The 27995-nt window shown below is 39.0% G+C and overlaps 2 protein-coding genes and 1 long non-coding RNA gene across 8 annotated transcripts; 2 read left to right on the plus strand and 1 right to left on the minus strand.

The window, feature by feature from the left end:
* Window positions 1-27783, minus strand: LOC127071705 (serine/threonine-protein kinase fused). 6 transcript variants are annotated; one of them, XM_051011261.1, is made up of 9 exons: window positions 27457-27780; window positions 27254-27367; window positions 27033-27178; window positions 26788-26967; window positions 26573-26717; window positions 26287-26480; window positions 25022-26205; window positions 24719-24903; window positions 1-105 (listed from the first exon to the last, which is right to left on the minus strand). In XM_051011261.1, the coding sequence occupies exons 1-9, from the start codon at window positions 27565-27567 to the stop codon at window positions 103-105; spliced, it is 2262 nt and encodes a 753-aa protein (XP_050867218.1). In that variant the 5' UTR covers window positions 27568-27780; the 3' UTR covers window positions 1-102. The 6 variants fall into 6 exon arrangements, with proteins under 6 accessions (XP_050867218.1, XP_050867217.1, XP_050867215.1 ...); XM_051011260.1 differs by lacking the exon at window positions 1-105 and adding an exon at window positions 3767-5191; XM_051011258.1 differs by lacking the exon at window positions 1-105 and adding an exon at window positions 6173-6446 and having other exon boundaries at window positions 27457-27781.
* On the plus strand, window positions 22517-24294 carry LOC127071707 (seminal metalloprotease 1). Its single transcript, XM_051011265.1, has 5 exons — window positions 22517-22818; window positions 22935-23117; window positions 23244-23546; window positions 23771-23904; window positions 24021-24294. Exons 1-5 carry the CDS (start codon window positions 22662-22664, stop codon window positions 24177-24179), a joined length of 936 nt encoding a protein of 311 aa, XP_050867222.1. The 5' UTR covers window positions 22517-22661; the 3' UTR covers window positions 24180-24294.
* Window positions 26103-26782, plus strand: LOC127071708 (uncharacterized). The gene is made up of 2 exons (XR_007785203.1): window positions 26103-26211; window positions 26345-26782. It is a non-coding gene; the product is annotated as an uncharacterized LOC127071708 (long non-coding RNA).
* Window positions 27784-27995: the final 212 nt, after the last annotated feature.

Genomic DNA, 27995 nt, shown 5'->3' on the forward strand with positions numbered 1-27995 from the left:
CATTAAACTTTACGTGACAGTGCACGACTTCAGCGCCGAAGAAGATTCTCGTGAAACAGATTCGACGCGCGGGAATTTCGAAGAGAGATGTATCCTTTTGGATCACTGCGAATTCGAGAATTTTCAAGGGAAAAAATTCTTACGAAGGACGAACTATGATTACATTTTTGTTCTTTGCAAACAATGAAAATAAAAGTACAAAAAAGAAAAGAAAAAAACACGAAGAACTTTATAACTGACGCGTGATCTTGTTTTTCTTGTTTCTTTTCTTTCTTTGTTTTTTTTTTTTTTTTTTGTTAAATCCAATTCTTTGTCTTCTTTCGTAAGAAAAAACGATCCAACTTCGACGACGACATCGAAACAAATGCGTTTAACGAATCGTCCGTTCAAGATAATATTAGAATGATTTGACTGTAAAATCGAAGCTAAGGCGTATCCATGAATTTAGATCGCTTGGAGATAGATCTAATCTGGATGCATTGGAGACCGTACGTAAAAAATTGTATGTTCGTTCGTAAAGAAAAAAAATATATATATATTTCCTTCGATCTTCTTAGAAAAAAAAAAAAAAAAGAAAAGAAAAAGAAAGAAAGAAAACTAAATATTTATCGGGGTCTATCGATCCATAGTGTACGGATTATTTAAATTCAAAGACATACCTTCTAAATACGATTTTTTTCTATAAATATCATCGAACGTAGTCATCGAAGTCACATTGATCTTTAAAACGTCGTAGATCCGACGCCTCTGAGAAAAGGAATTCGTCCGTCGAAGGAAATTTTTCGTTAAACTAAATAGATATGCGCATCTACCTGAACCTAAACTCTGTCGTATAAATATTGTATCTACATACGTAAATATACTCGAAACCATTTTATTTTTGTTTTCTCTTTTCTCTTCTTCGTTTTCGTCAAATCAAAACAGAATAGAAAGTACGAAGAACGTATGTACGTACGACGATCATATGTTTCCTTTTCTCTTTTTTCTTTTCTACGTAAGAAACGATTTCAAAATAAACATCGAAAGAATAGCTCGATCTCTCTCTAGAAAAGCTATCGGGAAATGTCCTTCGATATTACGAAGGACACGAGCTTTTAAACGAACGATTGAAGACAGCGTTGCGATCGACGACGAGTGATCGACGAAAGTAAAAGTGATTTCCCAGGTTGGCTTCGCTAAGGCTCGGGCCAGTCGAAGAGAAGAAGAAAAGGCACACCTGTGGATGAAGAGGATAGAGAAAGAAAGAGAGTGGGAAAAAGAGAGAGAGAGAGAGAAAGAGAGAGAGAAGGTAACCGCAAGATTTAGCTCCAGGAAAGTGTCTTTAACGTGTTAGCAAGTTAGAAGAGGAGGCAACGACCCGTTGCCCTTACGCACGCGGCTCACCTTATAAGAGATTTCTTATCTTTCTTCTCCTTTGCTCGTATTGGCTCACGTGCCAAGAGATCGTTGGAAGGGCGCTTTAGGCTCGAATCACGTGCAACCGTATAGCAAGCGAGCGAGTAAAGTAAGTAAGTAAGTAAGTAAGTAAGTAAGTAAGTAAATAAGTAACTAAGTACTACATCGATCGCCTAAATGAAAGAGCCCGCAATGCGAACCACTTCGATCCAACGAAAACTAACGTCATACCGTTCCTAAGCGATTAATTACTATCTCTAATCGAGAAATTCGATCGGACGTCAGACCTCTGTTTTCATATTTTCTACGTACGTAGGTATTATATGTAACGAATGTAAATTTCTTTCTTCTTTTTATCGATGTGAGAATAATCGTAAAAAGGGAATAAAATAAAGTGAAGTAAAAATGAAAATAAAAATAAATACTCTTCGTTCTCGGAACGATCGTTAAGTATTTGTCGGTATCAACGTGATATAACACGTTGGGAGATTATTATATAACGACGGGTGTGTGGGAATACGTGTTTTTTTTTTTTTTTAAAGGGTCGATCTCTTTTGACAGACCTCTCTCTCTCTCTCTCTCTTTCTCTCATTCGTGCAGGTGCAAATAAATTTTCGACCGAGACTTGACCGAGAGAGACTTTGTATACCCCATCATTCGCAAAGTCATGCGATCCTTTTTTTAATTCTTTCTTTCTTTCTTTTCTTATTTTCTTCTTCTTCTTCTCTCTTTCTTTTCTTTTTATTATCATTTATTTCGGGTTACGTTTTTAGCCTTACTGAAAGGCTACACTCTCGAGGATGGCAACGAGAGACTTTCGCAGGTGCATAAGAAAGAGATCGTTCGACCAATACGCTTGGTATGATCTACTTAACATATAAAATTTGGTTACATTGAAACGGCTATTAGCGTACATTCGCACGAATGTAAGAACTTAGGGTCGAGCCACTTTCCCTTCGTTGTAAAACGAACTCGTAAAAGAGAGAAAGAGAAAGAAAACGAGAGAGAGAGAGAGAGAGTTAAAGTATATAATATGACGGAAAAGACGAAGAAGAGACCGACCGAAACGTGATCGTCCATGCACGTTGCCATGCAATCGAGACGATTCTCTCTCCTTTGCTTTCCGCGATCCAGCACGCAGTTGAAAACGTGAGCCACCTTTCGAGGACTCCTCATCGTAATCATCAGGAATTCAGGATCTCTGGTGAACGATCGGTTATAGCAAGCAAGCAAGCAAGCAAGCAAGCAAGCAAGCAAGTCGGTGGACGACCTCACTCGGAGATCCTTCGGACTTGCTATCGATCGATCTCGAAGGCACGAGTAGTGCGAGTAGAAAGATCAGCCTAGTGTTTACGCAGCGACAGGGACGCATTGACATTTTCACGAGGAAGGTTAATTACCTTCGTCGTCGTGGTACGCTTGGTCGATCCTGTTCCGTTCTATAATTAGGAAACGATAAGATTGCTTTTATTAAAATATATATAAATGATTCTTAAAAATTATTCGAGATGGTATATATAAAAAAGTCCTAGTAAAAGTGAGGGAAATGGCAATATTACAGAGAATGTAACAGGAGGAAGGAGAAGAGAGGAAAGAGAGGAAGAGAAGAAAGGGCGGACATCGACTCTTTAATCGGTTCCTATTCCCGGTCTGGACGGATAAAGCGAATGGCCGAACGATAAGAAATCTCTCTCTCTCTCTCTCTCTCTCTTTCTCTTTCTCTCTCTTTTTCTCTTTCTCTTTCTGTCTCTTCTGTTCGTTCTCTTTCTCCTCGGTGGAGACTGCGCCGGTTCTGGTATGCACCTTCTCGTTCGATCCATGGTAGGAACAGAGAGTAAGAGAAAGAGAAAAAGAAAGAAAGAAGAGAGAGAGAACGAGTGTGAGTGTACCGGAGCTATCGGTCGGGACGTGCAACGACCGACAAAGGTCACTCTCGACGTTAAAATCTGCATATTGCTTCTCGCGCCTCCAACGACCCTCGTTCGTTCTTCTTCAACGAGTTATGCATGTATATATGTATATATATATATATATATATATATATATATATATATATATGTATGTATGTATGTATGTATGTATATCGGCCAGGTAAAGCGTCCGAGAAGAAGTCGCCCTCGAGATAAAGAGAGAAAGAGAAATGCGATCCTACAAAAAAGAAAGAGAAAAAAGAAATACAAAAAATCAAAAAAAAATAAGAAGAAATAAAAAAAAAAAAGAAAAATAAAAAGCGAGGTAGGCGGACTGTTCCACCTTTCCATCGCACGACAACGACGAATTTACCGGCATGCGGCGAAACGGGAAACTCGAGAAGCAACGATCCTCCCCCATAGTGGAAGTGGTCGAAGAAAGCTTATCGGTTCGCAATGCTCTTCTGCTTCGGTATCGCGTTACCAGATGCATTTAAGGATCATGAATAAAGAAACACGGTTGGATCTAGGCAGACGGAAAGGACGCCTTTATTATTATTGGAATTGAAAAATCGAGATAGGGGTGGGTAGATAAATAGATTTTCTACAAGTGCCTGAACGAGTAGCTTCCTCGTGATCCAGAATTGATTCAACGGCGATAGTATTACTACTAGCGATTCGTTTCTTTTCGAAATGTTTTTTTGAACTTTATCTCGTCTACTTTCTCGTACTATTGCCACTAATTTGCCTAAGGAGAGAAAAAGAATAATTATAATAATAACACAAAAAGAATAATAAAAAGAAGTAAGAAAAAAGAAAAAGAAGAGGGAGAAAGAGAAAGAGAAGGAGAGAGAGGGAGAGGCAATATTTATAATGATAATAAGAAAAATAATAAGAACAAGAAATAAAAAGAAAGAAGAAGAAAAAAGAAAGAGAGAGAGAGAGAGAGAGAAAGAAAGAAAGAAGATCCTGAATGAGAAGGAAGACAGAGAAAGTTCGAAGTCTTTAAACTTTGGCAAGGTATCGTATCCAGGCATGACCTAGAAATCATCGGGAGAAATCCAAAAAGGATACGATAGATCGGGCAGGAGGATCCAGCAGGGGTTAGCGCTCTCCTTCGAGGCGCCAAAGATAGCCTTTCAACGAGGGTCTCTCCGCCCTGAGAACTATAGACCGTTATTTACGGCCTCCGCCTTCTCCTCCTCGTTCTCTCGATTTCTCTCATTCTCTCTCTCTCTCCCTCTCTCTTTTTCTCTTTCTCTCTTCTTCCCCCGTGGTTCTCGATCAGCAACGCATAACTACCACCGCCTCCGTATAAGCGTAAGCCGGATTCTTCCTTTCTCGTTGCGGTGGCGGCCGCGCCGGCAGACATCGAGCAGCCATCTAGATATCGTCTGTGCAGCGTGCATTGAACGCAAGGGGAATGGACTGAATGCAGAATGTCGGACCGAGGGTACCAACCCCGGCTGTGTGTTCTCTCTGCTCGGCCAGGGCTGCAATCAGGCTCGGTGATCGATCGTGTTATACGAGAGCTTCTCTTTACAAGAGAGAGAGAGAGAGAGAGAGAGAAAGAGGTAGAAAAAAAAGAAAGAGAGAAAAAGAGAGAGAGAGAGAGAGAGAGAAAGCTGTTCCATAGGAGCAATGGACCTACTGGCGCCTGCGACGAATAATCCTTGCGTCCCTTTCCCCCTCCACTTCTATCACTTCCCATCTTCCCCTCCTATCATCTTCTTTCCTCAGCTCTCTTTCTCCTTTCTTTTCCCTCGTCGCACGCGTGCCCGTTCTCCGAGGATCTCTTCTCGCGAAGGACGTGTCTTACCGGTTCGAGACTCGTTCAGCGCATTATTCCCTTGTGCGCGGCTCGCACCGCCAGGCTAGCTCCGTACCTGTGAGAAAGAAAGAGAGAAAGAAAGAAAGAGAGATAGAGAGAGAGAAAGAGAGAGAGAGAGAGAGAGAGAGAGACGGTACCTCTCTCTTCTCTTCTAAGGTAATGAAATTATTTTTCTTTCGATTCTAAGGACGACTACTCCGGGTTCGATGAAACGAATTTTTATCCGACAGAATCGCCCGTACACACAGCCGGCCTGGCCACATCTGCAAGTGCAAACACACGTATGTACGTACGCACGTACCTAGTGGACTCATCGTCTCCTCCTCTTCCTCCTCCTCCTCCCCCTCCTCCTTCTCTTTCACTATAACAGCCACCACGCAATGGTGCCTTTTTCTCGAGCCTCTTTGAAGAGAATAATGAACCCTGGGGTGCGTCGATCTCCGCGACAAACCAACTACGACGATAATCAACGGATCGTTTGCTCGCATCGGCCCTTCCTCGCACACCTACAATTCGCACACGTTTAAAAATCTCTCTCTTCTATTCGGAAAACACGCCACGGAAGATTTTAGATCCTGTTTGCTTCTGTTCTTAGCAATATCATATAGCCGAGCATATATCTGGCCTAGCCCAACATCTTCCTGATCCAGGATCCTAGCTAACGTACTTTTTCATTTTTAATGATACCACTAGTAGAGAATAGATAAATGTCGATAACTTCAGTTCGAAGAGAACAGTTCCTGTACGGCAAACTTCTCTGCTGGTATAAATTCAGATAGGAGAGTGGGAAAATGATCGCAATAAAACTAGCAAAGCTCTAGGCGATTCCCTTTACATTGTACCTTTCCACGTTCTTTGTAAGGGTACACTGTGCTATTTATATCCACGGAGGAGCATGCATCTTTTTTACGAGGACACGAGATAGGTAGCTGTGCTCGTCTCTCTCTCTCTCTCTCTCTCTCTCTCTCTCTCTCTTTCTTTTTTCCTTTCTTACTCTCTCTTTATTACTCTCTCTCTCTTTTCTCTCTTAAGGATCCCGGCAGCGGGTAGAAGGATTGTACATATCTACCAACCTACCTACCTGTTCCCTCTAAACCCTGCATCAGGTAGGTATCGACCTACGGGGCAATGAACGACCGGGGTCATTGGCTGGATCCAGTTATCAAGGTTGGGGTCCTTTTCCTTCGGTAGCGAGAGATCGCCGTTTCTCCTCGGCACGGATCGACGAACTTTCCAAGCTCACCTGTCTACCACCACAGCCAAAGGAGACATCGTGTACCACACCTCCTCTCGAAAACGATCGGCGTGTCCTTCGTGATTATGAGAAAAGCCATGATCGCATAGTAACAACCTCTCCAATCTTTGATGATGAACCAATTCGTTCGCAGTTACTCGTTAAACGAATTCAATCCAGTTAGCGATCGATCGATCGATCGATCGATCGACTTATCCGAATAATAATCCGCATACCTACGTTTCTAGCATGCCACGTGATCTAATCAAATAGAGTGCACGAAAAATCCTCTATGTTTGTTCTAATATCCAAAATTTCGTTCCGTTGCCGAGCTCTCCTCGTGCCTTTCACTCGAGAACGGAGAACGGTCGAGCCGTCTCATCTCGGAGAGTGAAAGAGAGAAGCTTGTTTACGAAGCTGTCGTTTATTCGAGAAAGGAAGAAGAATTCGCTAGACTTTCCCAAAGATCGGTGGAAGGAAACTGGGAGGTGGTGAAGGAGCAAGAGGTTGAGAAGAAGGAGGAGGAGGAGGAGGAGGAGGAGGAGGAGGAGGATGCGCGAGTAGGAGAAGCACAGACGTTGCACTCGTCGTTTCCCCTGCCCCCCTCCGTCGAAGTGATGAGACGATCCACGGTCAGTGGCACCGTGACATTGTCCTACTCATTCCGGGCATAGAAACAGAACTCGAGACCGGAGGTTCAAGGACCTTCTTCTCCTTCTCTTTTCCAGGACCTTCCTTGGTGTCTCTTTGGAACGAGAGATGCGCGTGTCCTTGCAAGGAGGAGTAGTCAAACGATCCTGCGAACCAGGTTGGGCCTTTGGTTGTTGGTTTGTTGCACCAACGAAAGAGATCGTCGTTCGGTACCGAGGAATACTTTCTCAAAAAATCTAGGGTCTTAACTATCACCGCCGATAATGATATTTACCGAGAACTCGACTTGCCGTTCGGAGATCCCTCGAATAAAAATAGACGGATTGGATTTTCATTGAAACGTTGACGAGCTAATCCGTTGCTAACTAAGTAACTACGAGTGGGCGACTAAAGGAGAATATAACGAAGTAAGAAGAAGAAGAAGAAGAAGAAGAAGAAGAAGAAGAAGAAGAAGAAGAAGAAGAAGAAGAAGAGGAAGAGGAAGAAGAGAAAGAAGAGAGGCGAAATAAGAGAAGAAGGAAAAGGAGGATCGCGTGTAACCGGTCCAAGGAGAGCCGTGTTCTGATAACCTAGTTTCACGTGCTATCGGTCAGATCAGCCTCCCCCGCCTTTGTCGAAGCGGAACGATCCTAGCTAGCTCTACCAGCTCCGTAACACGACCGGCTCGGTCATTCAGTCAACGGATAGTCAACGACTAGTTCACCAGACTAGCGGACTAGTCGTCTCGATCGTAGCAATACTACGCGAGAGAACGTTTATCGTCCATCTTACCACGACTGCTGCCTGGCAGCAGCTCCATTCAGAGCGAAGGATATGCAATTCATCCTACCTACGCACCTACCTCTCGAATATTCATCGTCGTCCGAATTCCTTACGGTTACCTTTACGCGATTGGTATATAAATTTTACGCTTTCATCTAACACACCGTATCTACCATATATATGTGTGTGCATGTATATATATATATATATTTATTTATGCGCACTACGAATTATTGTTTACATACTCGCAATAATTATCAGCTGATATTTTTCAGCACACTTTCTAGAAGCAATCCGACAAAAAGATGAAATCTGTTCCAGATGAAAAAGATATATATATATATATATATATATATATATATATAAACAAGAAAAAACACGACAGACCACATCGTTTTCCACACGAGACTTCTATAAGATGGGACATCGATTACGTAAGACATTTAATTACACAAGACTAATATAACATCGCAGACTTCCTTCGTTCTCAAGATGAACATTTATTCGCTCCGTTTCTCTTTTGCAATGTAAGAAAAACTGAAAAATCTTTCTCTCTCCCTTCCTCTATCTCCTTCTCTCCTTCTCTCTTACTCTTCATATTTTATATACCCAACTCTCTTGGCTACATCCATTATCCTACGAAATACATCTCGATAGATCGTAACTCGAAGAGTAGCTTTCCTATCTCGATCGAGAAACTATCATTGAAGCTAGGAAATGATCGTTCCTACAAAATTCACCCACGCAAAACGTCTTCACTGAAATCGTCTCGCATAAAATTTGCTGAAGATACGAGCTCGTATATCGAGGCTTTCGTTTCGTTAAACGCAACTCAGTCGTTCGTTTGCCCGTCCGTTCATTCGTTTATTCGTTACTAAAGGAAAGAAGGAGGATGAGGAGGAGGTGGAGGAGGAGGAGGTGGAGGAGGAGGAGGAAAGGGGGAGGAAAGGGACAGAAGGCGTAAAGATGCAGCGCGTGCGCATAAAACGACAAGAAAGCGTAGAGGAAGCCGTTTATTTTGCGCCACGAAGGTGTCCGCCTTCGTTGAACGAACGTGTGGGCACCTTGTCGTGAGACGTGTACTCGCGAGCGCACGATTAAGTATCTTCTAGCTTGGTGAACAGTATGGAAGAGGACGTCGACCTCACGACGAGGAGAGTCGCTCGATCAGCTGGCTTCGGCTACGTACATCGCGAAGATCGATGATTTCGATCGACGACCCAATTTCCTGGCGTTTAACGCGCGGTGAGAAGGAGGAGGAAAAGGAGGAGAAGGAGAAGGAGAAAGAGAGGGAGAAGAAGGAGGAGAAGGAGGAGAGCACGTCGCTATATCGCGCTTTCAAATCACGCGTTCGAATTACGGTAATCTACGGTGAAGAGACAATTTGCTAATTTGGTCCTTACTCGATGCATCTCCTCGCAAATTGATCTTTTTCTTTCTTTTTTCTCTTCTTTTTTTTTTCAGTAGATACGTTTTTCTCGAGCTTCGAATCTCTCGATTTATATTTCGTTAATTTCGATTTGGAAATTAATTCGGAGTTCATTTTCTCTCATGATTCTTTTTACGATCCAACAAGACTTTAATCTCTTTCCTTCATACAAAGTCATTCTTCAAGATATCCTTTTTCGAAGCATTTCGCTTTCCAAAATAATGAAATTATCCCGTATCTATATGATGGATTATTATCACGACAGATTTATTTCGTTTACATATTTACCCGAATCTAATAAGCAATGCATAAATTGATAGAACGATCTGATCGATAAAGAGATACGATCGATCTGGCAAAATCAGTTTTTCGTAATATCGAAAAGTAGGATTGGCGAATGTGTTATCAGTGATCGAATTGACTATCATCACTCGAATCGAGTTCAGACCGAATTTGCGGAGATATGTTTGTTTTTTTCTTTTTTATTATTCCTCTCCATCTTCTTCACCCGTGTTTCGACGAAGCCATTTGTAAAAAAAAAAAAAAAAACACAAGAGAGAAAGAGAGAAAGACAACACTCGCGAGATTCGGCACTCGCGAGAACGTGGCCGCGCGGCCGACGACCGCGACTTTCTCCTCTTATGCTAATTTCGTTAATACGCTATTTTCACGACTCTCGTATTCCGACCCACACCGTGGCCCGTTCGGCATTCGATGCACGACCGAAGAAAAGAAGGGAAGAAAGGAGAAAGGGAGGTAAGGAGGAAACGCGACTTCTCGAGACGATAATTAGACGAAGACACATGGAGACGTATGTTATTACGTAAAATCGTAACCCTTCTCTCTCTCTCTCTCTCTCTCTCTCTCTCTCTCTCTCTTTCTTTCTCTTTCTTTCTGTGTGTCTCTTTTTTTTCACTTGAGTTACAGATCGCCGATTTCGTAAGGAGCGTACCCCCTTTAGAAGAGAATCCAACAAGAGATACTCTCTTTTGGAGCGAGACTAATTTATGCTCATCGTTCGCGCGAGGATCAATATTAATCGTGCTCATTTAATCGAGCGAGAGCCAAGAATCGGTGAGAGTATCTTCGATCGGCGGTAACATTCAATGTATGTACATACAGTGAGATCGACATGTTGTGCTCATTTGAATCTTAAGTTCAATCACCTCGTCGGTGTTCCTACTCGCGAGTAACAGAAACGTGTGGGGAGGTAATAAAAGAAAGCAACGCATCGTTGATCAATGCATCGTTGATCACAACAACAACAACAACAACAACAACAACAACAATAATAATATCAACGACGATGACGAAGAATCCTGATTTTATCAATGATCTTGGACGCATCTTTATCGTCTCATTACCGTGTTCTTTTCGTGTATTATATTATGAGAGACGAAAATGATAGAATGATCTATTATTATCATCCTATGATAATATCTATATAAACCTTCTTCAAGCACGCATCTCGACACGGGATCACGCAAAAGTTATTCGTTGCATAAAAAATATGTCATCCTCAAAAGATTTCTCTTTGATCCTCTCAAAAGATAAATCTTTATCACATTGGAATATATCCTTAACCATCGTAAACGAATTCACGAAACTTACGAAATAATCGATTGGAAATTTCAAGCAAAGTTTCGATGAAAATTTCAGAACGTATGAATACAATATATATCTGTACGTGTGTTTACGAAGAATAAGAACATAGATCGATACGATCGCTTCGATCGATCACTTCGAATGAAATCTATACGGAGACGAAAAATCTAGGTTCGTTTTTAATTCGAGTAAGTCGACGAGTGTCTGTTTTATGATATGAGAGGAAAGATCCTGGTCTTGGAAGATCGAACGGTGTAGGATCGATTGGTTTCACCGGGTGTGCTCGGGCAGTGCCGTAGCTAGTGACAACCGTGGTTGTCGCAGCGAGAGCTGAGTTCGTTGCCCTGTGAAAGAAGACACATGGCGCATTGGCCCCAACCGCGTTTCTGGGTTTACTGCTTTTGCTCGCTCGCTTGCTTACTCGCTCGCTTGCTCGCTCGCGAGAGTACATAAAGCTAAAGAAGTATACGTGAGAATCGCGCGCGAACGCACTTTTCGTTGGATCGTGTGCACGCGACGACTCTTTCGAAAAGACATAAACATCGATAACGACCGTACACGGCCCTTCGACGAGAGAGAAACGATGGGAGTTGGCTTTGTCGAAGAGGTGCGAGCATTCTCTTAATAAGTAGCAGATACTTCTTCTTCTTTTTCTCTTTTTTCAGTTTTTTCTTTTCTTTTCCCCTTCTTCTTCTTCTTCTTTTCTCGTTTAACCGCTTCATAAAATCCGAAGGGAAAAAGAAGGAGAAAGAGAGATAGACAAGAAAAAATCAAATAAAACGATACTTCTTATACAGCGATCAAAGTGTCCAATCAGAAGTTGGACAAATTGTAAACTTTGTAGATTTTTATCAGGATCATCGGGCTGATAACAGACATGGTAATAAAGTCTTTCACTTACGAGCTACGATTTGCGTTCGGTCTTCTTTTTAGTTTCCTTTTTTCTCTCTTTTTTTTTTTTGTTTCTTTTCTCCTTCTTGTTCGGGCTAATACGAGAGTTCCTGACGGAATTACGAAAGGATCGATGAAAGAAAAGTATCATGGATAAAAACTATAAAAGGATTAGTTCGACGAAAGAGATGATCGTCCAAAGATCGTTTCTACGTCTCTCTCTCTCTCTCTCTCTCTCTTTTTCTTTTTATCTATCCATCTATCTTTTCAACACGAATCTTCTCTAATACCTACTCGTTTTGTTTTCGAGTTAACGACCAAACGAAACGACGATAGTGCCCGGCATTCTTAACCCCAATCTCTACGTGTCTCGAAAGAAAGATAGAAAGAGTAAAGAAAGAAAAAAAAAAATAAGTAAAGAATCGGTTAGCTCGAGGCGCGATCATAGTCGTGTCTGGATGACAGCTAAGCCGATTTCTCAATGTTGACGTCATATTAGAGACGCGAAGGATGCTGCGCGTAGGTTAGGGACCAACCACTCGAAAAAAAGATTCTCCTGGTTCCACTTCTCTCCCTTCTCTTTTAACTCGACTAGATTTAGTTTCGCCTTAAAAATTTCCGCGATGCGTATATATGTATCTCGTCAAAAAATAGAAGAAAGATAAAGGAAGAAAAATAAACAAATAAACAAATAAATAAATAAATAATCAAAAAAAAAACACAGTAAAAATTTATTTTTACAAGATTAACAACGACTATGAACGAACGAACGAACGAGCGAACGTAGCTAGTTGATATAACGTTTGATATATCAGCGTGAAGAACAAATGAAAAGGAAAGAAAAGAAATAAAAAAAAAAAAAGAAAATGTTTATCGATCACATTGCATAGATACACACGTGGATAGTACATAAATCTATCGTACCAAAGACACTGGTTAAGATCTACAAAACGTTATAACGTTTTCTTATCTTCTTATTGATAATTATACATTATTACCATTATATACGATTGATTAATCTTGCCGACTCAATTATAAACGCTGACACTCTCTTTCTCCTTTCTTTAACATTTTTTCTTTCTCTTTATCTTTCTCTTTTTCTTTTAAACGAACGAACGAACGATCACGGACGATTCTAGAGAGCGGACCCGGGCCTACCCCACCGAAGCAACGATTCGTCCGTTTTTACCGGCTCGTCCCGTTCGCGAGGCCACACTCACGTTGCGTCCGAGTACTCGTTATTGTGCTCACGCTCTCTTTCGCGCTCTCTCTCTCTCTCTCTCTCTTTCTCTTTTTCTTTCTCTTTTCTTTCTCTCTCTTTCTCTTGAGAGAGCTCGAGAAGCTTAGGTATACAACGCGACTCTACGTATGTACGTTCTCGCGTACGCTCTACGACCGCGTTCGTACCCCATTTTATGCGTTGGAACACGGTCGTCGACCCTCTCTAGTTGTCGTGCCCGTCCCATGCAAAGAGTAGCCTGACCACTCGTGGAATTATAAAATTCTGTTACGCCACCGAAAACCATACCTCTTCCTATATTTTATTCTTTAGCCACATCGTTATAATAATAACAATGTGACAATAGCAGGATCGTATTTTCAATCAAAAAATATATCTCTCTTTCTTTCGAAAGAAATCTTTCTGAAATCTTTCGAAATTCATATTATTCATCATTTCTCTCTTTTTCCTTCCTATTTCTCACCCTCCTCGATTCTAAACCAATCGATCGATATTTTCGTAAATTTACGTACCTGAAAAAAAGGTTCGAAAATTTATTTAGACCTACCGCATCGATTCCGTAACCATACGCAGGAAACCGTATACCGCGGAAAGAAAGTTTCTTCATCATGGTGGCATCGTCGAATCTCGAATCCTGAGGTGCGGCGAATGCGTGAAATCGACCATGAAAGAATACCTACCTACCTACCTACCTACCTACCTATCAATCTACCTACCAACCAACCAATCAAATCGCCGAGAGCAGGGATGCTCAAAGTTGCCACTCGAAATATGTATATTCGCTCGAACGAAAATATATTTTTTGTTTGGATAGGGTGAATCGTATGATATCGAGCGAAACAAATAATCTATATGAAATCTATATGAATAACCTGTCTACGAGTGGTACTAAAGAAATATTAAATCGTGATAGGACATTGCTTTTAGATTTATCGAAACTTTTATATATATATGTGTGTGTGTGTGTGTGTGTGTACACACGTTAAGATACGAACGTTCGATTTCTTCGTGCGTATCGATAAAAAAATGTTCGACGATGATTCTCTTTTTTCTGTTTCTTCGTTTTTTATTATTATTTTTTTCTTCTTTTTCCTTTTTTCCCCGCCGAATAAGAGTCATATCGCAATCGAAGTACTTACAAGTTTTATTATCGAGACGATAACAGGAAGTGAAAAGAATCGAAAAGTATGGAAAAGAAAGTGGAAAGTTGTTTCGTGTATCGAAGTACGAGTTTTATTATCAATAAGATATCAGGAAATGAAAAGAATCGATTTTGATACCTATTCGGCTTTTCTTTCTTTCTTTTTTTCCTTTTTTCCCTCTTTTAATTGTCTTTCCTTAATATGATTTATTCGAAAATAAAATAGACGATGTTGTAAAGAAAAATATTGAGATTTTTTTGTAATTCAAATTGTTGGATCAAATCTATGGGATATAAGGAATCGATCGATATCACTTCTGAGATCCATATAGGAATGACGAGAGACGTTTAGCCTGGTACTCTGGGGTCGACGTACTCGAAAGTTGAAGCTTTCCCGACTCATCAGCATGCGAGACTCGCGATATTGTCTATTAACGAAATTTCTAATGCGAATTTATGATAATGAATGATCAGCCAAAGGTTACTCTCCATCCCGTGGCCATTTGGCTTGTTGTCGCTCAGTTTGTGCTCAATCTTCAAATTATTCGTTTATTTCCTTCTCTCTCTCTCTCTCTCTCTCTCTCTCTCTCTCTCTCTCTCTCTCTCTCTCTCTCTAATATTAATATTAATAATATTAATAATAAAACATATCATCATTAATATTATTCCCATTCCTTGAATAATATATTTTAAATTAATCGATTTAACCTACCGACGTATCGATAAAATATTCTTAAATGACGAGCCTGAAAAAACAAAAACAAAAACAAAAAAAATAAAAAGCAGAAGAAAAAATAACGAATATTGGATTTACTAAGAGAAAAAAAAGCCAATCGAATACTCGAAAAATGCTTTCTCGAAAAAGCTCTTTATATATTTTTCTTGATCAGCCTGGATTGCTCCTCGGCAATCGTAAGAATCGTGTATTGACGTGACACATCCGAGAGGAGAAGAAGCCAGAAGATTTATGTCGCAGCATAAATAATGTAGCCTCTGCTACGAGACCCGTCGAACGCCGTTAGTGAAGTGACCCCGCTCCTGAGGAACCAAGAAAAAAAAAGAGTCCAAAGAAGGCTCCTCGTCTCCATTGCCTCTCGACTCGACGCTTCGCGAGATTCTTTCTCTTCTTTCGTATACGTACGTATGTACGTACGTAAAAGGATAAAAAGGACGGCAAAATGTTCCCTCTCTCTCTTTCTCTCTCTCTCTCTTTCTCTCCCTCTCTCTCTTTTTATCTATCTATGTCTCTTTCTCTCTTTCTCTCTTTCTTTCTATCTTAAAAACTCAAGAAAGTTAATTTTGAAACGTTCTGAAAAGAACCTGCTCGACGGAAGTCACGTCGTTATTCTTGTTTCTACTTTGACCTAGCACCTCCAAGTTCATAACTAAGGTTGACACTTACTTAAAAGAAAAGTTAGGACAGGAAGGAGCGTCGGTTGTTTTCACTTCGTGATTACTTATTAGGTATTATCAAAGCGCCGTTACCGTGCGGAAGTTGAAGTAAAGTACGAACGAGTAAAGTCGTACATTAGTGATAGAGTCGCGGGTTGACGAAAATTACCAGAGGATTTCTCTTTTTTTTTTTTTTAGCGAATGACTTTACGTAATTTGATCGTAATTAAGATCACGAAAAATATAAACGAAGAAATGATCTTACGATTGGATATGTCAAAAAAGAAAATTTGTAATAACGTCAACGTCGATGCGTACGATTGAAAAGACAAATATTTTCATCGATACCCATTTCTCATTATTCTTATAATAACAAAAAAAAAAAGAAAAAGAAAAAGAAAAAGAAAGGAAAACCGTATAAAACGGAATGAATCAAGTTGATCATAAAATCTTTATCATAAAATCTTATTATCTCAATAATCGTCGCGATAATTCGCGATGAATTAATATTAATATCTATCAAGAGAATTACGTTATATAAAAAAATTGTTGAAATAAATCCTACAAAGTACAAAGTACCACGGTAATATATATACATATACACACACACACATATATATATATACCTATATACACATATAATAAATATATACATACATATATAATATATAATATATTACGATAATGATGATAGATAGAATGAAGAAACCGCAGGAGTGAAAATCGAGGCGTCGATTATAGGTAATACGATTGTTGGGCTGAGACCGATTGGTAGCTGGGGACCGATGTTTCTTAAGCTCGAGACTTGGGCCTGAGGATGGGCAATTCTCGTAGGACAGACGAGGAGACATTGGTTCGAGTCGAAGGAAGGCGTCGGTGGTGGTGCTGTGAGATGGTGGTGATGGTGGTGATGGTGGTGGTGGTGATGGTGGGGCACGGAGGACACTTTCACTCTCACAGGTGTATGACCGAGTGGCGAAGGCGTGCTATTCCCTCCTGCCTCACCGTTTCCTCTGTACAGAGCAGGACCGCGTGAAACGAAGCAGAAGAAGAAGAAGAAGAAGAAGAAGAAGAAGACGAAAAAGAAGACAGAGAGAGAAAGAGGGAAAGAGAGAGGGAAACTTAATGCCGTAGGACCGACCAATGATCAGGTCGTTCCACAAAGCGGAGGGCCTCGTACACGGGCCCGCTAGATAACGGCCCATCGGCCACGTGCTCGGACAACGCGGCAACCTTCAACCTTCCATGCTTCCTTCTTCTATCGATCAACCTTTTGTTAACCCTAAACTCGCATATTATTTCTCTTTTAAGATTCTCCAAAACGGCATACCGATCCCTTTCTCAAAGCTCGATATATTTCCGAAGCACGAGCTTCCTCGTTATTTCTCTTTTAGTATATTGTTTACCAAGGATCAATATAAGAAGACTCTTCAAAGAAAGTTCTTCGGTCTGTTCGAACGAGAGGAATGCTTTTAATTGTACAAATATTTTCGGGTATAACAAGATTTTTATGCAAAAGCAATTCGCGATTTCTTACCTTGGTAAAAAACGTCCCGTCTCTCTCTCTCTCTCTCTCTCTCTTTGTACTTTGAAAATGTATTTCTTCGTGATAACAGTTAACAGATAATAGTTAATCTTACGGAATAGATTTGAATGAGATATTTAAGATTGGATATCATAAACCCTCGACACTTTTCACGAGGTTGTATATCAGCTCGCGTGTTTATCGATGAATACGAAAGAAGACGACGACCGTTTGAAAGCCGTGGGCGCCACTGGCGAGAATGAAGAGAAGGGGGAGAGAAAGAGAGAAATAGAGAGAGAGAAAAAGAGAGAGAAAAAGAGAGAGAAAGAGAGAGAGGGAAAGGAAAGGGTCAATGAACCGAGAACGTCCGCCGCCGTTCGCTGAGTTTACTCACTACCGAAATACATCCTCGAGTTGGTCCCAATGGTCCGGAGTAGTCCCAGTGGGTCAGTGGTTCACGAGGGACTTGGACGCTTACCGGAGGTATACGGACGGCCACTACGAGAGATCCTTTACGGCACTCTACCTCTACCACGCTGCCTCTTTTCCTTGAGGATCCATGAGAGATCCATTCGGTGCGCGTGCTCTTGGCAAAAAAATAAAAAAGAAAGAAAAAAAAAAAGAAAAAAAATCGAGCCTATCGACAGTCAGCCTCGTACGTGAAAGTACGAGGATTCGAAAACTCGAGACTTTTTTTTTTTTCCTTTTCTTTCCCTCTTTTTTTTATTTTATTTCATTTTATTCTTCTTCTTCTTCTTCGACAGAGATACCGCAGATATTACAACGCGATATTACAACAATGAACATTGATTATGATTGATTGATTGCTTTCGCTATATCGATAAAAGACACGTTAAAGAAGAGATAAAGAAATAAAAGAAAATTCTTTTGGAAATGTGCGAATTTCTCTCTCGGATTCGTTCGATGGATCGATTTTACTTACTATCTATTTACCGCGTAACTTTAAAGTAAGAATGAAATAAAGAAGATCGTACCGCAGGAGTGACGCTCGCTTCGAGGATCGTAAAGCAGGATAAAGAGGTTAACTGTTGTGCAGCTAAAAATATCTCCGTCGCAATATCGCACTTCGAAACATACCTCTGAGCTTCTCGAACTCACCTTCCACCTTTATGTGTGTACCATTCGTATGTACCTATACTAACTATAAGCCCGAAATCGTATCGGTCGATGACGAGCGAAGAACGCCAAGGAACAAGATTTTACATGCATAATGCATATGAATATATTTTTACGAATTTTAGGTCGACGTTTCGAAGGAATGTTAATGGTGTTTTTTTTTTCTTTCCTTTTCTTTTCTTTTCTTTTCTTTTCTTTTTCTCTTTCTTGTTCTTTTTTCTCTTTTCTTTTTTTCGATACCGATAAAAAAACAAACGAAAATACAACTAAATCTGCTTACTTTTGCGTTTGAAGAGTTGTTACGCTACGATGATAAATTTTACTGTTCCTTGACGTTGAAACGACCATAATCGTTTAGAAATGGGCACGGAACTAGATTCAGTCACGGATATAAAGTGACATATAAAACTCCTACGCAAGGAGAACTATGCATCCTACTCTCTCTCTCTCTCTCTCTCTCTTTCTCGTTTTCTTTAATTTTTCAACTTCGTGAGAGACATGATATAAAAGATCGTTTTCACATTCGTTGTTTATTAACCCTTTAAATGCTATATAACATTATTTTGACGTTACCAGTTAAGCCTCAGATAAACAAATTTAATAATAATTCGAAGTTCGAGTTAACGCGTTTTTTATAAAAGCGACACATGCACACACACACACACACACACATATATATATATATATATATATATATATATACCTACTTAAAAAATGCAAAGTGCGTTAATACGCTTATAGGATCTAAAAGATTAAGAATACGAAACTCGTATACGTAGGATGTCTTACGTCCCGATCGATTTGCGTTCGGGTAATATGATAGGCTCGAAACTTTCGCAAAAAACGAAAAAAAAAGAACAAAAAAAACACACAAGAAAAAAGAAAAAAAAGTGAACTGATGGGATAAACGTAAGTACCTATATACGCGACGCAAGTGAAACTTCATCGAAAACGCTTCCCTACGTTTAAAGGTGGGGTTACTATACGTGTAATATGTACGTAAATACGTCCACATAATAGCTGTTAAACATCTGTCGACGATACCGAATCAACGGTATTTAAAAATTAAAACTTGACTCACAATTATATCGAAAGTATTGTTAACAAACATTTGTAAGTAGTAATTACTAATTACTTAAGTATTTATAGTATCGTATTAAATTTTAAGAAAACGAAGAAGAAGATAAACAAATGTCTAAAACGCGTTGAAAACAATGTACTTATGAAATAAAAAGAAATTTCTCAGTAAGTGAGATGATTTAGTTCTTGAATAACTTTGAACTTTTTCATTTGCTTCTAAGACATCTCGAAAAAAAAAATTAAGATCAAATTAAGAAGAAGGATCAGAAGGGAAGACATTTCTTTCTCGAAATCGTGACTTTTAGATATTTGCGTGAATAATCGTAAGTCTCTTAAGATTAGAAAACAAAAATAACGAACGGATAAATAACGAAGGATAAATAAGAAACTCCTCTCAAATCTTTTTCACGAAAAATCAAGAAAGGGATTAGAGCTTTAACAAGATCGATCGTTGACCCGCCACGTGGAGCGGCACGTGTACCTCGATTCCGTGAAAAGCAGCGATCATTAATAAACTATCGTCTTGCTTATCGCAACATCAATGACATCGGTAAATTCAATCCGTTAGAAGCAAAGAAATTCTGCTTGGAGACGCGAAAAACGCGTTCGAGTCGAATAAAAATGGATTCGTGGATCGTTATAAAAGCATTCCCTTTGAAATAATTATCTTGCAGATACGCGTATTAATACGCTTGTTTAACGCGCCTCATTCTGATCCCATCTCCTCCTCTTCCTCTCGCTTATCCTCTTCCTTCTCTTTTTCCTTTTTACTCTTTTTCTCCTTCTCCCCCTCTCGTTGCGTGCATCCAATGAAATTTACGACCGATCCAATCGCAATTTCACCGCAAATTACACCGATCTTTTGGCGCCGAGCTGTCGCGAGTCCAAGAATTCGCGTTGCCATCGTAAAGCGTTGATCTTGACAGGCCTGACTTCTCCAATTCGAGAAGTATCATTGGTAAGACTTGTTATTTTATCATCGGGAGATGATCAAAATTAGAGTAGGATGGGGAAGAGTTTGGCAGGTGGATCGATCGGATTGGTGAAAGAAGGACGAAAAGAGAGAAGAGTAAAGAGAAGGGATAGAAAAAGAAAGGGAAAGAGAGAGAAAGAAAGAGAGAGAGAAAGAGAGAGAGAGAAGTAAAGGCGTTTTCTTCGTTAGACACTCGTAAAAGTCAAACTCCCCGTAGCGAGCGTGAAAGAGTCATTCTTGTTCGGTTGAGGTTCCAAGAAGTCCGGTTAGAATTTAGGCTACGAGGAGCGCGTTCCTACCCGAATCTGGAACGCCTCGGTCGTTGGCCTTGCCTTCAATTTTCTGCCTTCGGAGATTTTCGGGCGCGACTATATAAGCGAGCCAACTATATCTTTTTCTCTTTCTTTCTTGCTTCAAAGTAAGCACCTTTTGTTCTCTAAACGCTCGCACGCGTTCTATCGTTCCGCCTGATCCGAAATTTCGTCGATGAAAATATGATTAAGCCGTTCGATTATTTTTAAAGATACTCGTTCGAATACCTCCATCTTAAATTAATCGTTTTAACGGATACGTAAGTAAACAAGTTAACGAGATAGATATATCTACTCTATAACTTAACTTACATACTTCTAAGGATATTGAAATTGTACGTTCGTACATCAATCGTAGAATCACACAAGTACGTTGGGATTAACGTTGGGAATATCTCACAAAGCGGAAGTTGATTCCTCGAGTGTGTAATAATGATTCGTCTCTTATATTTTGTGGGTCGGCAAGAACTCCTGGTCGGTAGAGGAGGCACGTAATCGCTACCGTTAATTTCACGCGATTATAATTGCACGCCTTTTTCTCTCGCCTTGCTCTCGAACGTGGGGCCCGGGACGTGGCTTGGTTCGGGACGTGGCAAAGAGTCACACGAAGGAGAACTACGCGGGGGCCACGGATCGCTGAGGAAAGAGGAGGCCCGCTCTCGGAGGCCCGCTCTCGGAGGCCCAGAGGGAAAGGCGCACGAAACGATGAAGAAGATAATATACCGATGTACTGAATTACGCGGCCGGCTACCGAATCATTCTGACCCACATCCGAGTGTTTGCCTCGAGCACTCGGGATACCGGAGATTCGATCGGGCGCCTCCTTACAACCAGGTTCTACCTACACAACGTGCTACGGCCTTTTCTCCCTTTTCTTTTCTTTCCTTTTTGTTTGGTTCCTTGTTTGGTTGCTTGTTTGTTTGTTTCTTTCTTTCTTTCGGTTTCTTTTTTTTTTTTTCTTTTATTCGTCTATCCACACTGATTGAACGATCGATCGTTTAGAAGAGAGAGAGAGAGAGTGAATCTAGGAACCATACTTTTCATCGACAAAGTAGAAAAATTTATTCGATCAAACGATATGTTTCTATTTTAAATTCAATGATTAGACCAGCATCAGCTCGAAAAGATCGCAAAATGGGGGAAGATCGATTCGTATCTAACACGTCGAGTGATATCGTATCTTATTTTTGTTCTTCGTGCTTTACTTCTTTTCCTTTTGGTTTCTTTCTCTTTTTCTTTCTCTTTTTCTTTCTTTTTTTTTTGCTTACTTGCTTTACAAAAAGGTTCGATGTCGATGTTAAAAAAATATACTCTCTCGAATCCCCGTTTCTCACCCCCCACCGTCGGTCGGTCGGTCGAGTGCATCCTATTCGACGTTGAAAACATTAAATTCGTTCGTTCGTACCTTCGTTCGACACGATATTTTTAAAAACGGCTCGTAGGTACTCGATAAGTCGAGCCTCGGGCCTCGAGGAAGACGATAAACCGCGGAATTTAAATTCAGCTCGCATTCCCGCTTATCGTATGATTTTCGACCCAAATAAACTATGTCGAAGTTGGTCGTTCGTTCGTATGCGAGTCAAATGAACGGACCACGATGCCCTTTCACGCGTTTTCACGTTTTCAACCATAGGAACGCGTACGTTGTTCTTTTACAATGTACATTTATACACGTATAGATAACCGTACGTATATACTTTTATGTTTGGTTAATTACTTACAAAACCAACGAAACGAGGAGACCTACTTGATTTTATTTGCGCCGATAAAATTGTGATTGCATCTAAAAGCGATAAAATTAAATTGATAGATATCGACATGATTCGTTATTTGATGAAAAATAGGATTAAAAAAGATACAACATACACACAAGCGCGTGTATATATATATATATAATCTCTTATATTCGAAATGATAAAATCGATTACACAACACCTATACCGATCGTTACTTTTCAGTTACTCCATAAGAGTATTATTCAAAAGCATTGTTATTCAGACGTACGAAGTTCTTTCAAAGATACACTAGTGTTTTACATATCATTTATCCGGAAGTCCTTCCGCAGTACTGAACACGTTTAAACCATTCTCGTTATATATAAAAGGATCTTTTTCAAAAATAACCACCGTCAGTTTTCCAAAGATCGGCATAGCGATGACTTCTGTACGAGAGTTGTTAATATTTTCGGTGATCGTTGCTACGACCACCGGATTTCCTTCGAAAAGTCATCGAGGATCTCACGGGCATCCGATACCACCCGAACCGAGGAATCAAGGCAATTTCGAAGTTGGATACAATCACGAAGAAATCGGTAAAACAAAAAAAAATATTACGAGAGAAATAAAGACTACAAAAGAAAAGAAAAAAAAAGCTATTTACGTTTTCCCATTGGGAATCTCTACGTAAACGAAAGTTCCTTTTTTGTAGCGAGACGAATCAACTCATGGAAACCGGAAGATCCAGAAAATATATGGGAATTGAGTGGTCTTTACCAAGGTGACATAATGCTTTCTCCAAATAATAAAATAAGCAGTAGAAATGGTATTTTGGATACTGCGACTCGTTGGCCCAACGGCATAGTACCTTACTATATCGAGGAGGAAGATTTCGGTAAGAAAAATAAAAAAAAAAAAAATTAGATTAAATTAAAAAAATTCCATCGATCGTTATCATCATTCGATAATTAATATTTCTGTCATTTCGTTATAACATTTCGTAAATCCCTTGTTACATCAGATCGTTCGGATATCAAGGTGATAAAAAGAGGCATAAAAGAGTATCACAACAAAACCTGCTTACGTTTCCGTCCCTACAAAGAATCCGATACCGATTACGTACACATACAGGGTCATAGATCCGGATGTTGGTCCATGGTGGGCCGTCATGGAAAGGGACAGGTATTAAATTTGCAAGTTGGCGGATGCGTACGGCACGGTGTCGTCATTCACGAGCTGATGCATGCTCTAGGATTTTATCACCAACAGAGTGCCGCTAACCGTGACGAATGGGTCGTAATACACTGGGACAACATAAAACCGGGTATGTTTTCTATTTCGAACAATAGCTTTGCTTTTTTTTTCTTCTTTTTTCACTTTCTTTCTTTCTTTTCTTTTCTTTTTTTTTTTTTTTTTTTAACGCAATAACGTTATACGATTTTCTCTTCCCTTTTCCAAATTTCTCATTCTAGTAATGTAGTAATTAGAAATTTGGAAACGTTCAAGCCAGTCTTAATCGGTTTAGATTAAGTAATATTTGTTATACAGGAAAAGAACATAATTTCAAGAAGTATGATCAACACACTGTCACGGATTTTGGTTATCCTTATGATTATTCCAGCGTGATGCATTACAGTGCACATGCGTTCTCCGCGAACGGCAAAGAGACTATCACACCTAAGGTATATAAAAAAAGAAACTAAAAAGATTTCATAACGTAAAGATCGGTAGATCGATGATGAACGATGATGATGATCGATGATGATGATGATGATAATATTTGTTAACTTCGTTATAGGTCCTAGATGCAAAAATCGGGCAACGTAACGGACTCAGTAAGGTCGACGTGTCGAAATTACAGGCTATGTACAAAGATGAATGTGACAATCGTGAGACAGAAGAAAATATTACTAGCGAGTCCGAAGAAGATCTTTCTTTTGTCTGGACATTGGATTAACAGGAATATAATTTTAACAGTTTATAAGTAAAATATAAACTATTTATTGAGAGTAGACTCGATGTAGAAAAAATACAGTTAATAATCTTAAGATATATAAAGATATATAAATCTATCTTAAGATATATAAATCTGTATAATTAAAAATCCGACCTTATACAAATTTCCTTATCTCTCTTAGGAAATCTATGAATTTTTTTGAGGACTAGAACGATTACGTATTATAAATTTAACGAGTTATAACGTTTAAGCTTTGTATGAAAATACTTTATATATTTTGTTCTGACGATATCATAAAACTCTTTATAACTTATTCGATTGATTTTAATTCGTAATACGTTTGGCCCCATTTTATAACGATTAATTCCCTTAAATTAATCCCTATGTATTCAACCAGCCGGACTCAGTTGATTATAGTACGTTAATTGTTTAAGTTCTCCGACCGCGTCTTCGGCAGACTAGAACGATAGATCCTCTTACATACATCTATATATATATATCGTTTTTTGCTAAGAAATAGATAATATCAATTTACTTACGTTTCTCACGTTTTCTTCCTCGTCGAGCAATAAATTTTCTATAAGATTTCTAAGAGGTCTACCCCAAACCTGTTGCAACGCTCTGCAACAAAATCTTCCTAAAAGCCTAATGAGAATACACGTTCTAGCTCTCAATACACCTTGCCGATGTGCAAGAAGTTTACCAAATTGCTCGATTGTACCTCCTAGAACAAAGAAAAGTAAAAACTATATATATACAACGTGTATAAAAAAAAGATTTAATAATAATAAAAGAAAAAAGAAAAAATGAAAAAAAAAGAATGAAACTATTCGAGCATATACCATGAGTTTTCGATTGGAGAACAACTTTTTCTACTAGCTCGGCATTCTCAGGTTGAGAACGTAAAATGTTATTCAATATGGCTATTAAATCTGCTACCACGCGTGCCTTTCTTTTTTCCAAAGTTAATAATTGTTGTAACAATGGCATCCCATTGACTATGTAAACGGCATCACAAAATTGCGTAAGAAATTGCTCTTGAACGTAAACCAATCTACATAGTAAAAGCATCGTACATTCCAAAGCTTGTAATTCATCCGCTGATAACGTAGATGCCGATCTGGTACCAACAGAACCTGTTGCAACCGTTTCTCCTTCAGATCGTTCTGACATAAGTAATTTTATTGCATATACGAGATTTGGTACCACTCGAACATCCAAATAAACGCGTTCTATGCTTTCAAGATTTTCTCGTGAGACCGATATAACAAAAGGTAAAGATAATAAACAAGCAACGTATTCAACAACACGACAGCCAGCACCTTGATTTCTTAATGGCGAAACGAAAACGGAAACACAATTTTGTTGCAATAACGAAACAACTTCACCTTCCATTACTTCCTCCATAGATCTTTGTAAAAAAGCAACCCATTCTTCGTTTTCTATTGGCCTCTCAACAGCTCTCGGATTCCAATCTGGCAATCTTACGTGTTTATCTATCAGATTCTCTTTACCAAACTCTAATTCATAATCTTTACTCAAACAAGTCTGTTTACAATCACCGTTACCAGAAATCTGTTCTATTTCGGACGATCTTTCCGTCTGTTGAGCAACATTTAATCCATCACCTTGACCATTTTTATTAAAAGCTTCGGCTTCGCAAGTGTTCTTTTGACTTTCATCATTCGTTCTCGCATAGACTGATTTAGAATTATTATTTATTATTGGAAATGTTTGTTCGTTATTCGTATTAGGACAATCGCTTTGACACAACGCATGATCAGCAGCAAGAAGATCGCTTCTTAAAGATGCTCGCAAACTAAGATTTCCCAATAGTACATCGATACTAGCGCTCGAATCTGTACCACTAGGTTCGCTACGTCGAAGTATCTGACAATGATTCAGGCCATGCTGACAATAGGCATGAAACATTGGATAACGCGGTTGTGAAATACACGTCCTTTGTCTTTGTTCTCGTAGTTTTCTTTCTTGACATTGTACTTTTTCAACAGCTTTCTCGAGAACTCTAAAAGTATTAAATTCGATAATTTTTAAACCGTTCTAATTCCTATTGAATAAACCAATATTTGTTGTTAGTGATATATACTTTGATTGATTGGTCGACCTCATTGATAAATTTTGCAATTGTTGTTGTTTTGCTCTAGCTTGACTAGCTGATAATGGTGTTGTAAAGGGTGTAGGTACTGTTCCACCTACTATGATGATTCTATCCTTAACGAATGGGTGTTCTAAAAGTGCAGGCCAAGTCAATCGTTGAGAAGGATCCTTTTGCAACAAACCCTTCCAAAAAAAAAAGAAACAGTTAACATAACCATTATCCATGTGAAAGTTCAGAAAAATCTGTAATTGTAAGAATTATAATTACTGTATACCTGTAAGAAACTTTTACAATTTGGCGAAATAAAATCTGGCCATTTAACTGCTTCAAACCGTATCAGTCTAACTAAATGTAAAATAGAAGTTGTTTGAAATGGTGGTGAACCGACAACTAATTCGTAAACTATACAACCTAACGACCTGTAACATATGTCGTGTCTGTATCTGTTACATAATTAAAAATACAAACGAATAATGTCAAATTACATACCATAAATCTACATTGTGATCATAAGGACGTTCTTGTATGAGCTCTGGAGCCATATATAAAGGAGTACCTTTAATAGAAGTAAGTACATGTGTCCCAGTGCTCATACTACGCGCAAAACCAAAATCGCATAATTTTGCCACTCCATTTGCTTCTAAAAGTACATTTTGAGGTTTAAGGTCCCTGTACCAATGAAAAAAAGAAATAAAATTTTGCTGGTACAATAATAAAATAGCAAAAACACAAACCTATGTAACACTCTGTTCGAGTGCAAATAATAAAGCGCAGAAACCAAATCACAAGCTATAACTTGAGCTCTTTCTTCTGAAAGATGGCCAGCTTTACCCAAAATTTCATATAATTCTTTATCAGCATATTCCGTTACAACAACAATCTGTAATAAATATTTTTAGATATGAATTTGAGCATTAGAGGAAAATATTTTTCCATCTATATGCTAAAAACATACCTCATTTTCAGTTTCAAAAGAATCTAACATTTGCACAATATTAGGATGATGGAGATGACGTTGAATCTCACATTCTTGACGTAAACTCTTAAGTTCTTTGAATGATCTACCACGCTATAGAAAATAAAAATATTCGCACATAATTAAATAAAAGAGAAAAGTTATTTATAAACTACCAATGACCATAGAAATCCTTCACTTACTTTCCTAATAACTTTGAAGGCCACAATTTCACCATCCGAACGTTTTTTCGCTTTATACACCTGTCCAAAAGAACCTTCACCAACTTGGCCTAGAACTTCGTATTTTTCCATAATTATAAAAATAATTTATCACACGGTCTTACATTAAACCATTTTGAAACTGTCAAAATAAGTCCATATGCCCCTCTTTTACAGAGAGCGCATGCGGCTTAAAAAGAAACACCAATCAACGAGTAGTAAATTATATGTAACCTAACATTTACACCAAATCTGGACCAGTAGGGTTGAAATTTATATTGTTCTTCGTGAAGCGCCATCTACACAAATTTCAAATAATAAAAGAAATTAAAAACTAATAGAAATCACGAAAAATAATATCAATATCAACTATACTTATTTCGCTTACACGACAATTTTTAATACTAGTTCATAATAATAATTATTTCATAATTCTTTTAAGATATTCAAAAAAAAACGTTGTATCACTTCTTTCGTAAAATATTGTTAATTGCTTTTTCACGAAAGGCATTGAAAATATA

This window comes from Vespula vulgaris, chromosome 22 (genome assembly GCF_905475345.1).
Source record: "Vespula vulgaris chromosome 22, iyVesVulg1.1, whole genome shotgun sequence".
Taxonomy (NCBI): domain Eukaryota; kingdom Metazoa; phylum Arthropoda; class Insecta; order Hymenoptera; family Vespidae; genus Vespula; species Vespula vulgaris.

Coding starts and splice junctions, on each gene's coding strand:
- LOC127071707 (XM_051011265.1), top strand. CDS start 22,662: ATGACTTCTGTACGAGAGTTGTTAATATTTTCGGTGATCGTTGCTACG. Junction 22,819..22,934: donor ATACAATCACGAAGAAATCG/GTAAAACAAAAA, acceptor CCTTTTTTGTAG/CGAGACGAATCAACTCATGG. Junction 23,118..23,243: donor TATCGAGGAGGAAGATTTCG/GTAAGAAAAATA, acceptor TTGTTACATCAG/ATCGTTCGGATATCAAGGTG.
- LOC127071705 (XM_051011257.1), bottom strand. CDS start 27,567: ATGGAAAAATACGAAGTTCTAGGCCAAGTTGGTGAAGGTTCTTTTGGA. Junction 27,368..27,456: donor CCTTCAAAGTTATTAGGAAA/GTAAGTGAAGGA, acceptor TATTTTCTATAG/CGTGGTAGATCATTCAAAGA. Junction 27,179..27,253: donor CTTTTGAAACTGAAAATGAG/GTATGTTTTTAG, acceptor TATTTATTACAG/ATTGTTGTTGTAACGGAATA.